Here is a 12,985-nt window from a genome sequence, read left to right as displayed (position 1 = left end):
TGCTCTCCTTCACCATGAGCAGAATCCCGCTGTGTGAACATCACACTGTAAATCTGCACGTCCTCTGCGTTTCTCTCATTTCCCCCTGGTGTAGACCTGTAGGTGTGTGGCCGCTGACTCTTAGGGAAGCCCTGACGGAGGCCCACCAGGGGAAGAAGTCCTTGAACGCTGTTCCTGCTCCACCACCTTCCTCTGACGCAGCCTTCTCCTCGGTCCTGCTGGACGGTGTCCATCACGGCTTTGCGCTGTGGACCGACCATCCCCACGAGAGCCTGCTGCCACGTCTAAGGGATTGCTCAGGCGATCGTATGATTAGAGCATTTTCTTTCCTAATGACCAAAGCTACTTTAATGAAACACCTTGTGTTTAATTAAATGCAAAATAAATTAGGAAATGCAGCTGGCGGTTATGGTATAGACACTTCACTCACCGTGTGGCTCGCGGGTCTGTTGGAGTTTTTAGCAGACAGGGTAGGCGGGGAAGCTCTCCTAACCCCAGTCCGCGTTTAGAAGGCCCGATGAAATACCTGAGCGTTTTAACCAACAGGTAACAGACACTGGACACCCAAACCTGAATTCACCCACCTGACGGAGCAGCAGCCTGGTGAGGTCTGGCTCGCTGGTGCAGGGCGTGTTGAGGTCTCAGCAGGTGCGTGACAGAGCCGCCCATCACACTGCTGGGAAGACGCTGGGCACACCACAGAGCGTCCCCTCTTGGTTCTCTTCACGCCGGCACCAGAGGCCTCCGGTGCCACGTGCTCGCCACTGTTGACGCCCTAGAGCTTCAGGCATGGGATGGCGGAGCGAGGGCAATTTCCTGTCCTCTGCTGGGTGGACCCCTCCTGGAACCCACTGCCCACCAGAGCAGCAGGAGAGCTGGACGGACCTGGAGCCAGCAGGAGGTTGTCACGATGGCCCGTGTGGCACTGTCCCTGCTGGGCTGCTTCCCACACTGAGGTTACAGCTGCCTTCTGCCCGTGGCCACCACTGTGTCCCCTGCCTCCACATTCCCATCTAGGGTGCTGGGGTCCTCGTCTCCTCTCAGCCAAGAACTGATGACCAGGACAGGACAGCACGCACCAGCAGGCTCCCTGAAAAAGCCGTGGAGAGAGACCTCCCAGGAGAGAAGGGCCTGGAGCTGGAAATCCCACGGGGGGGTGCTGGCCTGTCCTTTCCTATGTCCTCCCTGTCCACGCGCTCCTCAGTACTGGTGCCCTGTGCCCACGCGTCTAGTTTAGCTTTCCTACCAGACCCCTGCTCAGGAGCACGAGTGGGAACTGTCTGTCTGATGGTGTCCCCGAGTGCTTTTGTCAAGCAGGAAGCTGACCTCTTCAGAAGGCCCTCGCCCTGCCCCTGTGCTCTGGCCCTGCCCCCACCTCCTCACTCGCCGTCTGGCCCTGGCTGCCCACTCCCTCTCCATCTCCCGGGTTGCCGCAGTCTGGCTGGGCACAATTCAGGAGCCACTTGTCAAAAGAAACAAACTTTATTTTTAAAACTACAAACGCCAAACAAAACAGCTCCTCAGGAAAAACCCTCAGAGCCCAACTGCCACCACCGGCTTCCACAAGCCTCTCCACACACCAACCACCACCTCCCACAATCCTCCTGCTCTTGAGGCCGATTGGCTGGGTCGCATGGGCGGAGCCAAAGAAGTCCCCCAATGAGCAGTTCCGTAGTCTGAAGGGCAGGGAAACAGCCCAATGAACATGACCGCAGAGGAGCCAATCAGCTAGATGTTGCTGGGGCCACTGTGAGCCAATCATCAGCCGGCAGCTGGAAGTTTGCTGGCAGCTGGAAGTTTGCTGGGGCCCCTTTGGCTGTGGCTCTCAACACCGGGTCACCATGGCTTGGTGGAGATGTGGATGTCACTTGGTCTGGAGAAGGGGCCGCGGCCTCCAGAGCTGAGGGAAGCTAGTGGGTCCTGCACCCCGGCCTCTGAACACCTGCCCTCGGGGTTCTCACGCTGCCGCAGAGGGACTGGGCAGCAGCTGCAGAACTGAGAGGAGAACTTGCCCAGCAACAGCCGTGGGCACGGGCAGGAGGTGAGGAGCGCCTAGAGTCTTGAGGCTGCGCACCTGGGAGGACTTCTGGGAGGACTTCTTGGGGGGACTTCTTGGGGGACTCGGGGGCTCTGCAGAAGGGCCCCGTGGGGCTGGCCATGCTGTGGGGCTGGCCACGCTGTGGGGCTGGCCCCACGGGGCCCTGCAGGACAGCCTCTAGGCTTCCTTCCTCGTCTGGGAAGAGGGGATAATGACCCCAAAGCCCACGTTCTGAGGTCACTGTGTGGAGGAATCGGGGAATGGAGGTAGGTGCTCCAGGGTGGATGTGTGGCTCTCTCAGGGCAGGGTCATGGCGAAACTGACAGCTCACATGCCAAACAGACCAAAGCCGATGTCCTCAGAGAAGGTCCTGCTCCAGCCTCAGAAAGGCCTGGACCTGCTCTGCGAGCAGCTGGTGTCACCGGGGCTCTGGCCCCACTGGGGGCTGAAGAGGGGACCGATGGCAAAACTGGGGTCCCCGAAGGAAATGTGCCTGTGCTGACAGGAGAGGCGGGGCAGGCTGGGGACGGGCAGGAGGACCGCCCCCATGTGGTGGAGGTGGACGGGTTGAGGGCAGGTGAGGACCTGCCACTGAGCATGCCCATCGCTTAGGCACAGGTGGACAACCCCCAGGCCAGCATGTTCATGGCCAGGTGTCAGGAGCCAGGTGGATCCTGGACCTGGAGACCCAGACGTGGGCACACAAGGGCCTGGGACACCAGGAGGCCCTGGAGGGCCGTCCCCTGGAGGAGGTTGTGGGTTCAGTGTGGCTGCTGTTGGGTGGGGTGGGGGACAGCGTCGGGCCTTCCCATCTGGATCTCTAAGAAGTGTAGCCAGCTTGTGTCGAGAGCCTGTGGACACTTGGGGAGCGTTCTCCTCCGCCAGGAAGTTCGTCACCTGAGAGGGAGGTGGCAGGGCCGCGGCCTCTGGGGCTGGAGGGCCATGGCCTCTGGGGCTGGGGCTAGGCACAGCCAGGACAGGTGAGAGGTCCTGAGGCAGGCAGGCAGCAGGCCTCGGGGCCACGCCCCAGGAGTCTCTCTGAACCCTGGAGCAGATTCCTGTGGGGGCCAGGACCCTATCGGCCCTGCACCACGAAAGGAAGACAGGCCCCCTGCAGAGGAGGAATCCAGATAGGAAAAGAAGAAAGAGGACAAACTGAGAAAGGAAGGAATCCTATAAACCCACAACTGCACAGGACAGCCGCAAGCAGGGCTATGGCCACCAGGTGGCGCTCTTGCCCTGCGTATGGGCTGCGGGGCCCCAGGCCTGGGACAGCGGGTCTGTCTGCTCAGCCTCTGGGTTAAGTTCATGCCTGTAACATGGGCAGCTCTGTCCAGGGAGGTGAGCGGAGTCTGTTCCCTTCTGTTCTGGTTGGCAGCTGCCCAGAGGGGCAGACTTCCTGTGGACTGCGGGGCATGGGAGTGAGGGCGGTGTGGAGAAACTCTGCTTCATGTCTGGTGAATATGAACACGCCTTCCCCTTTATCCGTTCTTAAAATGCTTCAAGAAAGAACGTTTGTGGGCTGGGGATGTGGCTCAAGCGGTAGCGCGCTCGCCTAGCATGCGTGCGGCCCGGGTTCGATCCTCAGCACCACATACCAACAAAGATGTTGTGTCCGCCGAGAACTAAAAAATAAATATTAAAAAAAAATTCTCTCTCACTCTCTCTCTCTCTAAAATAAAAAAAAAAGAAAGAGCGTTTGTAGGGAGATTTAGACCCAATTCTAAGTGTGCCAGGGAGCCGTGGGCAAACGGGCACTTCAGAGGGGCTCCTCACGCCCCGCAAGGACCCAGCAGCTGGGGGCAGCAGGAGGAAGCCAGCCCTCAGAACCTGCTGGAGGGGAGCGGGTTTAGTCTGCTGCTGTCCACACCCCGTGCAGGCCCCAGGGAGTGGGGTATCACCCAGCTACGTCCTCACACGGCCTTCCTGTCCTGTCCTGAAACCCACTCGGGGTCGACTCTGAGAACCTGGTACCAAGTTTCCATGGGCCCCAGGCTGTGGTCACTCTCAGGCCCCCTGCTTCACTTTCCCTGGGAAAGGGCAGTGTGAGCTGCCAGTGGACAGTCTGGTTGATAGCCCCCAACTCTGAAGTCACAAGATGGGGTGCTTCCTGTCCACACTGTTGGTGGACCCCCACACGTTCTGACATGGGGACCTGATACAGGGAGTCCTCACCAGGCACAGGCCCGGCCACGAGGCAGGAGCTGTGTAGCCCGGGCATGGTGCTCAAGGAGTGGACACACTTGGCTCCTGTTCACATTTCGTTGGTGGCAGGAAGGCCCCCGTGGGGGAGAAGGAGAGGATTCAGCTCAGCGGGGGACCCAGGCCGGGGGCGGCTCTGCGCACTGGCCCCGGGCAGAGGAGACCTCGGTGCCTCTCTTTCTGTAGCACACCTGAGGCGGGACCTCCCTCCTCCTCCTCCTGGTCAGCACTGAGTCTGTGGGGTGTTGGGAGGCCCTGGCCAGCTGCAGTGGCCGGTGGCCATGGCGGGTGTGGGCTCCCAGTGGGTAGTGCTCTGCCACAGGGCTGCGGTCCCACTTCCCGGTGGAGCTGGAGTGAGCGCAGCCGGAGGTGGTGCTCCTGAGCTGAAAGGAGGGTGCTCTCCCGGAGGTGAAGCCCTGGAGAGGCAGGTGGCACCGTGGCCAGGGTGGTCTGGTCCTGTGTGGCATCGCCAGGGAAATGTGTTTTCTTCTGGTCCTGGGGGTGGGGGCAAGGGAAGCCGCTGCCCAGGGACAGCTCTGATCCTGAGCGTGGTCTCGGGACGTGCTCTGCGGAGCCCTGTAAGGTCTTGACGGTGTCACTCAGTTCTGTCTGTGAGCAGGTTCTTACAGGAGCTGTTCAGTCCCTGAGTCTCCCCAGGGAAGGACAGGGCGAGCCTCACCAGCGTGCCTCAGTCCAGTGACGCCTCCTCCCGGGCCAGGCACCCAGAGCCTAAGACACAGAGTGCCCTGTGGTCAGCACTCGGCGTGCGCCCGGCCCGTGCCAGCGCCAGCCTGGGTTAGACTCCTAAGCCCCGCGGCATTCAAGCCTCCAGGATCCTGAGAGGGAGGATGGCCTCATAACTCAGGGTCCAGTGGGAACTGAAAATGAGGGTCCACTTGTTCAAAAAATATGAGGAACGCCAGATGGAATGGCAGGCTGTCACACCAAGGGGGGACACCACCCAGGGGACTTGGGGTCAGCCCCAGGAAGCAGACTGCAGTGCTGCCCATCAGGGCCCGTCTTTGGCAGAGGGCAGCAGCCCCCTCAGGAGGTGCTGTGAGGTGTGGTGGGTTCCAGGAGCTTCCATGTGCTCAGAGCCCCGTCCTCTGGGTTGGACATCCCCAGGGGCTGCTGAGCGCACTCCGTGGTTCTGCGTCATGGATGCTGCCAGGGGCCCTGTTGGGCACAGCCCAATGCAGCTTCCAGGCCCCACTCTTGTAGCCTGTCCAGGGACGCGCTGGCTGGGAGCCCGAGGTCTGGGCCACAGCTCCTGCAGTGTCCTCCTGGATCTGAGTGATGTGGGTCGGGAGGTCAGCAGCACAGGAGCCTTGGTCAGCCAGCTCAGGAGCGTGGGTCGGCCAGCACAGGAGTGTGGGTCAGCAGCACAGGAGCCTTGGTCAGCCAGCTCAGGAGCCTTGGTCAGCCAGCACAGGAGCGTGGGTCAGCCAGCACAGGAGCGTGGGTCAGCCAGCACAGGAGTGTGGGTCAGCAGCACAGGAGCACTGGTCAGCCAGCACAGGAGCGTGGGTCAGCCAGCACAGGAGTGTGGGTCAGCAGCATAGGAGCACTGGTCAGCCAGCACAGGAGCGTGGGTCAGCCAGCACAGGAGTATGGGTCAGCAGCACAGGAGTATGGGTCAGCAGCACAGGAGTATGGGTCAGCCAGCTCAGGAGCGTTGGTCAGCCAGCTCAGGAGCGTTGCTCAGCAGCACAGGAGTGTTGGTCCACTAGCTCAGGAGTATTGGTCAACCAGCTCAGGAGCGTTGGTCAGCCAGCTCAGGAGCATTGGTCAGCCAGCTCAGGAGCGTTGGTCAGCCAGCTCAGGAGCGTTGGTCAGCCAGCTCAGGAGTGTTGGTCAGCCAGCTCAGGAGTGTTTTCTTGATGTTTCCAACTGATGCAGGGTCGAGAGGGGAACTGCCACAAGATTAAGACGAGCTGGGTTTCGTGGAATCCAGGGGAGTCCTAGGCCACTCTGAGGTGTGTGCTCGACTGCGGTGCAAGGGTCCTGTAACTGAGAGTGCTCGCCCGCGTCCTCCTGGGCTCTGGGTGCTCCCCTGGGTTGACAGCAGCCCTGCCCACAGCACACCAGCCTCTTGGCTCAGCTCCGGACACGACACCCTTATCTTATCTATCTGTGTGGTGCTGAGCAGTGAACCCAGTGCCCCGCACACACAAGGCAGGCGCACCACCACTGAGCCACAACCCGCCCACGGAGTCTTTCTGCCCCTTGCTCTGGTGTGGATAGCTTTGACTCCCTGCCAGGTGGACTTTCCATCAGAGGAGTTTCCTGTATCTGGGGCGGGGAGGTTGACACTGGGGTCCTCCGCTGGCTTCAAACTTGTCTGACTGTGAAGACGGGCCCTGACCTCAGTTCACCCAGAGGGATTTTTATTTGTGCCCGTCCCCTGCACTTTTCCTCCAGTGGAGCTGGTTGAGTGCTGGTGGAACGGTCCTGTGCATGTCCACCTCTGTTAGTGCCAGGGCTGGGCTCTCCCCCGGGTGCCGATACCTGTTTGCGCCTTGCTGCTTGGGTGTAGAGGACAGAAGATTCCATGTTCATCTGTCCCCGCGCCCCGGGGTGCCAGGACTGTCCGAGGCTGCAGCTGAACCCAGGGTGGAGTGCAGGGCTGGCCAGTGAAGGCCAGGCAGGATGGGCGCTGGTGTTCTGAAGCCTGGTGGACAAAAGTAAATGCACAAATGAGCCAGTCACAGTGACAGCCAAGGGCAGGGGGACAATGTGAGAATGGTGCCTGCATGCCTTTTACTAAGTGGTGCTGTCCCCGAAATAAGAAGTTCACTTAGCGTAGGGATTCTGGAACAGCAGGTCGGGTCACTTCAGTGTGCAGACCTTTAACGCTGGTCCTCGGACGCGTCCTTGGGGAGGTGGGCTGGGGAACCTGGGCAGCTGCAGCCTGGGCCTGCATCCCTCTCTCACGGGGTGGCCTGGTCCATGCTCTTTCGATTTTACACACAGATGATTTTTACAGAGGAATTGTGCTCATGCCCACTGCCCCACAGCATCACAGGACACACAGACCTCAGCTGCTGCAGAGACCGAGACCTTTAAAGACAGCACATTCCCAAGCTCGAGAGCCTAACTGAGAGGCGAGAGCTCCCCACACCTGCAGGTCCTAACCACCATCCAACGGCTGCACGTATTTCTTCTCTTTGGGGCGAAGTCAAGGTTGATCAATTCACTTAGGACAGTAAAACCAGCTGTCATTTTCCGTCAAGTTCCGGGGTAACACCACCCCCACAGAAAACAATGACGTGTGAAAATTAAAGTGCCCGGTGACTCTCAGGACTGTACAGTGACTTCTCTATTCAGGTCCCTGGCACCAAGCACCAGCAAAAGAGGTGCTGCCCCAAACCATGATGCTGGAATGATACCCAACTTCTAGAAGCTTCTAAGGACCCAATGTCACCTTGGGGATGCTGAAGGTAAAGCCACGGTACTCTAAAATGTGGGTGAGAATAACATTCTTAATGACTTCACTGAAGAAAGTGAAATGGCTTTTTTCTTTTTGTTTGCTCCCTCAACAAATTTCAAGTTATCACACATCCTGGGGAAAATTCATTCCCAGCCCAGCAAGTTCTCTTTACAGCCCCTGGGCCTCTCCCTTCCTCTGCCCCTTGTGTGCCTGTAATCCATGTGGATGAGGTGTGAGGCTTACACTGTTATGTGTCTTCGCAGAGAGGGTTTTGATGCTGTCAGGGTCCCAGATGACCAGATCGGCGTCAGATCCCACAGCGATGCGGCCTTTCCGGGGATAAACGTTAAAGACTTTGGCTGCATTGGTGCTGGTTATAGCCACAAACTGGTTCTCGTCCATCTTCCCAGTGACCTGAGGGGCAGAGCACACACGACAGCAGGTCAGAGAGCTGCAAGGTGGGATGCTATCCAGCATAGAGAAGGGACATGCCATTGGAACACAGAGGTTGCATGTGCCTCTCAACAAAAGAGAGGTGCAGCTGGGTGGTACACGCCTGTAATCCCAACGGCTGCAGAAGCTGAGGCAGGAGGATTGCGAGTTCAAAGCCAGCCTCTCAGCAAATAGTGAGGCACTAAGCAACTCAGTGAGACCCTCTCTCTAAATAAAATACAAAATAAGGCTGGGGATGTGGCCCAGTAGCCAAGTGCCCCTGAGTTCAATACCTGGTACCAAAAAAAAAGAGGGAGAGAGGCATAGATGTCGCCTCGCATCTAGTCTACCTGCAGGTCTCAGCTCTGCCTCTGGCTCCACAGAATACAGTAGGCGCCAATCACATTAGCTCAAGTCCTTTCCTTTCCAAATCTGTTCTAAATTCAGTACAACAATGGGCACAGGAAATGATCATGCAGCAAGAGAGAGTAAAAAAGGTACAAATGGCCAAAAAGCACACAAAAGAATATTCACTCTAATCAGTAGCTGAAGAAATTAAAGGTCAAACAATAAGACTCAACATTCACCTATCAAATCAGTACTACTTTGAGCTTTTGGCTCATAGTACCCATTTGGACATGGAGAAAACACTGGGGTGCAATCTTCCTAGAAGGAATGCTAACAATAATATGCATCAACAGCCTTAAAAATGCACACACCCTTTTCCTTGATGATGCCTAGAAACATTATTAAGGATGTGTCCAAGGATGTATCTACGTGGATGCCTATCCTGGTAAAAAATATCAGAAATGTTCAAAGCATTGCCAGTGAATCATCATTTAGCACCAAATGGAAAAGTCTGCTATCAAAAACCAAGTGCATTTAAGGATGTGGAAACTTTTTCATGGTATATTAAAACTGCCCAAAAAACAGATCTCAAAATACTATGCATGATGCTAATGTTATCGACACGCTCTCACATAACATATGTAACCGTGCACTTAAGCACTCCTTAAAAATGGAAGGGCACTTGCTAGTTGGGTCTGAAACAGGTGATTTTTATTTACATAATCTAAAAATTCATCAAGAAACAGAAAACCTATTGCTGTTACATTTTAAAACATTAAAATGAAACAGACCAAAGATTTCCCCAAAGCTCAGTGCCTGTTCAAACTGGGCATTCCAGAAGCCTGAGGTGGGACAGAAATGCTAAATCCAGACAGCCTTCAGAGAGCCCATTTCCACCGGGACAAGAGCTAGCTGATTGAGTCACCAGGTGGCTGAGGAAGTTCTCTCCTGACGGGCACAGAAGTCACATTTAAAGACTACATGTTTTCAGGCTCCGCTGTCCCAGAGATGATGATAAGAGACATGTAATATTTAAGGTGAAATGACCTTTCAGGAGTAGTCATGGAGACTACTCCTACTTGTGTAGGAGACTGCCACACAAGTACCAGCTTCTAGAATGTTCTCAACCAGCATCTCAAGTCCATGCCTGCAGATGAGGAGGCAGGGGAGCACCAAGGCGCACCATGAGTGAGACCCTTGGTCCTTACCACAGCCTTGTCCCAGATGATGGACATCCGCTCCTCCGTGCCGTTGGTGCCCTCGGGAATCAGGGTGAAGTTGTCCTTTCCTACGGCTTTCTGGGCAGTGTTGAAAGTGCAGTGGGCACTGCCAGTGACCTGGAGGTCTCCACTGGAAGGAAACATATAATAGGATAACACTGTGCCCAATCTGTCCTATGAGGAATCTGGGGGAACTCGTGGCACCAGAGAATCAGAACACCCAGGGCTCAGTCCAACAACACTAAAGAGTGTGGAGGCCACCTTCACCAGGGGACACTCGCTGGCAGCCCACCAGCACTCTCCTCAGGCCTCCAAGGAGATGGCATCCTCGATGCACAGGTGAGACAACTTGTGGTCAGGGAGGTCAAGGCCTGCAGCCAAAGAGGGGTCTTCGGATACCAACTCATGCCTCATGGCTGACTGTCACGATGGCCCAGCTTTTTATCAGGAACACCCTCCAGGGACAGTGACACAATGACAATTCCTTGTTCGCATCTATCAACCCCAGTTTGGTGCATAAGGGTCTATTTCCAAGCCTGCTCTGGGCCACCGCATGGTCACCTGCAGGTCAGCTTGGCCTGAGGAGTCAGAGAATGTGGAGTGTGAGCAGGGGGCCAGGACTCACCAGGACAGCAGGGAGTTGAGAAAGTCTGGAGTGGTTGGATCTGGGCTCAGGGGTGGCGAGGTGACAAAGGCAGCGGCCTTGGCCCAGTTCTTGCTCCAGTAGTGAGAGCCGTCAGTCCCCAAGCTGGCGGTGATGGGCTCGCCGTACACCACAGTTCCTGAGGGTCAGAACACACATGGCTCAGTCAGACAGGAGGAGGAGTGGGGCCACCTTCACTGGGGGACACTAGCAGCCCCCACTGCTCTCACCAGCCCTGTGAAGGAGACGGTAGCCTTGTCACAGGTGAGGCAATGCATGCCAGGGAGGCCACGTCCCTCATCTGGCCAAAGCCACCTATAGGGCATGTGCTCCCGGGAATTTCCTGTGAACCCCCTGTGAAGCCTGCGCATTGTCTCCTGTGGTCCCAAACAGCCCCCAGGCTTCTGCCTCCCACGCCTGCTCCCAAGCTCCGGGAACAATCTCCAATTTACTTGGCTTCAAGCACCCTGCCCCAAGTGCCACCTCAGCTCTTCTCGGATGCACTCGAACGTGCCCTTGGGGCTCAGCAAGCGCCCTCTCCACTCACACGTGCCCGGTGCCCTGCCCTGTCTAGTTCTGTTGCAAGGCCAGCGAGAGGAAATCACCCAGGACAGGACGAGCCGAAGCCCTGGACAGCAAACACACCACCTCCAGACCTCCCGAGAGGAAGCCTGGACCCGGGTGGCCACGTGAGGGGAGCTGCCCATGTCAGCTGCCACACCCATGGCCGACTTTGGTGGAGTGGCCACAGCCACACTAGTGCGGTCTCAGAGCTTCCAAAGCCTTGGCGAATTTGCTACAATGTCCAAGAAAGAACGCCAGCTCCTGCTGCCCAAGTCCTGTCCCCAACTCTGCCAATGCAGAGCCAGCCAGGGTGTTGGGAGTCATTTATATACACGGGAAGGCAAACTGTTAGTGACCTAAGCACAAAAATTTTAAAATTAAAAAATAAAAGTAAAAATAAAATAAAAACCACTCCTCACCGAAACATCTACTGCCCTCACTATCCAAAGGTCTCCCCTTTGACACCATGCCAAGAACAACTCGGCCTCACACCATCTGCCCCAGAATCCCATCCTCCGCTCCACTGAATGCCCAGTTTTGAATTTTTTTGACTCCTCTCAATGGCGACACATTGAAGGCAATTTATTCATCTGCACAGAGTAGGCACTCAAAAACTACGTTAGATGGATCAAACGGCCCAATTATGCATTAATTAAAGGCATCAGAGCCGGAATTTGAGCTCGGCCAGCCACATCCACCTCTCCTACCGCAAGGTTCGCCCCCACCCACATCGGCCAGCCTAGATTCCCTTCTCCCCAAACACAGGGCCCGGTCAGGAATGCGCTTCTCTCCCTCTCCACAGCTTCCAAAGCCTTATCACCAGATAATGTTCCACAGCACCCTCTTTGCCCGCCACTTAGAGCTGGCTCAGAGGAGCTGCCCCCTCCTGCCTCAGGAATTCCACAAAGAAGTCGCTGTTCAGCTGGGAGTGGTGGAGGCCCCGGCAGGCCGCTGGCTCCGGGCAATCAGTCCCAGTCCCAAGCAGGAGGAGTGACCCCAGGACCAGGGGGCCTGCCCAGAAGAAAGCCCCCAGGAAGAAGAGTGCCACTCAGGAGGACTGGAAGGGACCCTGCCTTCCTGATCCACTCAAGGACTCCCCCAGAAGCTGGTGCAGAGAGCCCACTCAGCTCACCCCAAAGCAGAAAAACAGCCTATGTGACAAGGACTTGTTACAGCCAAGGTCCTTCACCAGATGCCAACAGCTGACCAGGACCCAGGGGCAGCCTCTCACAGGACCTCAGCTCCCAGCTTTGGGGTGGTGCATCCAAAAGATCTTGTTAAGTCTAACTTGATCTGGTTAAGTCTCACTCTCCCGGCCCAGCCAGGTCTGGACGTCCCACCTACTGCTGCCTGCCTGTCTGAGCCCAAAGGTGACATCTGTGTAAGCCCTAGGAACACCAAGGATTCACAGTCCTGAAGGTCTTCTGGTTCTATCCCCACGGCTGTGAGAAAGTTCATGAGAGAAAGGGTGCTTGGAGTAATAAAAACCAACCCAACAACCAGTAAAAACCTATGGTCGGAGGGCCTGGAGGTCCCTGAACCAATGCCCACATTTCCCAGGGTTCCACGTAACTTGTCGCGACTCATCCTCTCACTTGAATTTGCTGCTCAGTCCTGCCCTTGGAAACTGAGCACCAGGAGGGGATGGTGCTAGGAGTGCTGGCTTCATCTCTCCCTGTGATATACCACTCGGGTTGGGGTAGGGAGCTGCTCAAAGGTCTCTTCCTTCAGCACCCAGGACACCCACCTCACAAGAGAACAAACTCAGCCTTCAGCCTCTGGAAACCTCTTAACTTGATGGGTTGGGGCTCCCAAGGCCACTGCTGACCAGAGCCTCCCTGCTTAGACCAGGATAAGCAAGGACTCCTAAACCTGAGCCAAACCAAGATGGCAGCAGCATGGACAAGAAAGGGGGCACTAAGAGAAAAGGGGAGCCTCTGGAGGGTCATTTCTGCTTTGTTCTGTTCTAATTCACGGAGGGATTCAGAGGTTCTTGCTGTCTTTGGACTTTATTTCTGTTCTTCAGTTCCAAAGGCAGGGCAGGGATTAACTACCAGTCCGAGGCCTCCACCTCCAGGCAGCATGGGTCTACAGAATGAGGCTCTCCC

General features: G+C 56.5%; 1 protein-coding gene across 1 annotated transcript; it reads right to left on the bottom strand.

The window, feature by feature from the left end:
• Window positions 1–1,507: 1,507 nt before the first annotated feature.
• On the bottom strand, window positions 1,508–11,038 carry LOC144250100 (dihydropyrimidinase-related protein 2-like). The gene is made up of 6 exons (XM_077792487.1): window positions 11,035–11,038; window positions 10,296–10,452; window positions 9,659–9,800; window positions 7,914–8,084; window positions 6,749–6,911; window positions 1,508–3,149 (listed from the first exon to the last, which is right to left on the bottom strand). Exons 1-6 carry the CDS (start codon window positions 11,036–11,038, stop codon window positions 2,932–2,934), a joined length of 855 nt encoding a protein of 284 aa, XP_077648613.1. The 3' UTR covers window positions 1,508–2,931.
• Window positions 11,039–12,985: the final 1,947 nt, after the last annotated feature.

This window comes from Urocitellus parryii, chromosome 14 (genome assembly GCF_045843805.1).
Source record: "Urocitellus parryii isolate mUroPar1 chromosome 14, mUroPar1.hap1, whole genome shotgun sequence".
Classification (NCBI taxonomy): domain Eukaryota; kingdom Metazoa; phylum Chordata; class Mammalia; order Rodentia; family Sciuridae; genus Urocitellus; species Urocitellus parryii.
Note: the sequence above shows the minus strand (reverse complement) of the source record. Positions and strands in the feature narration are given on the sequence as shown.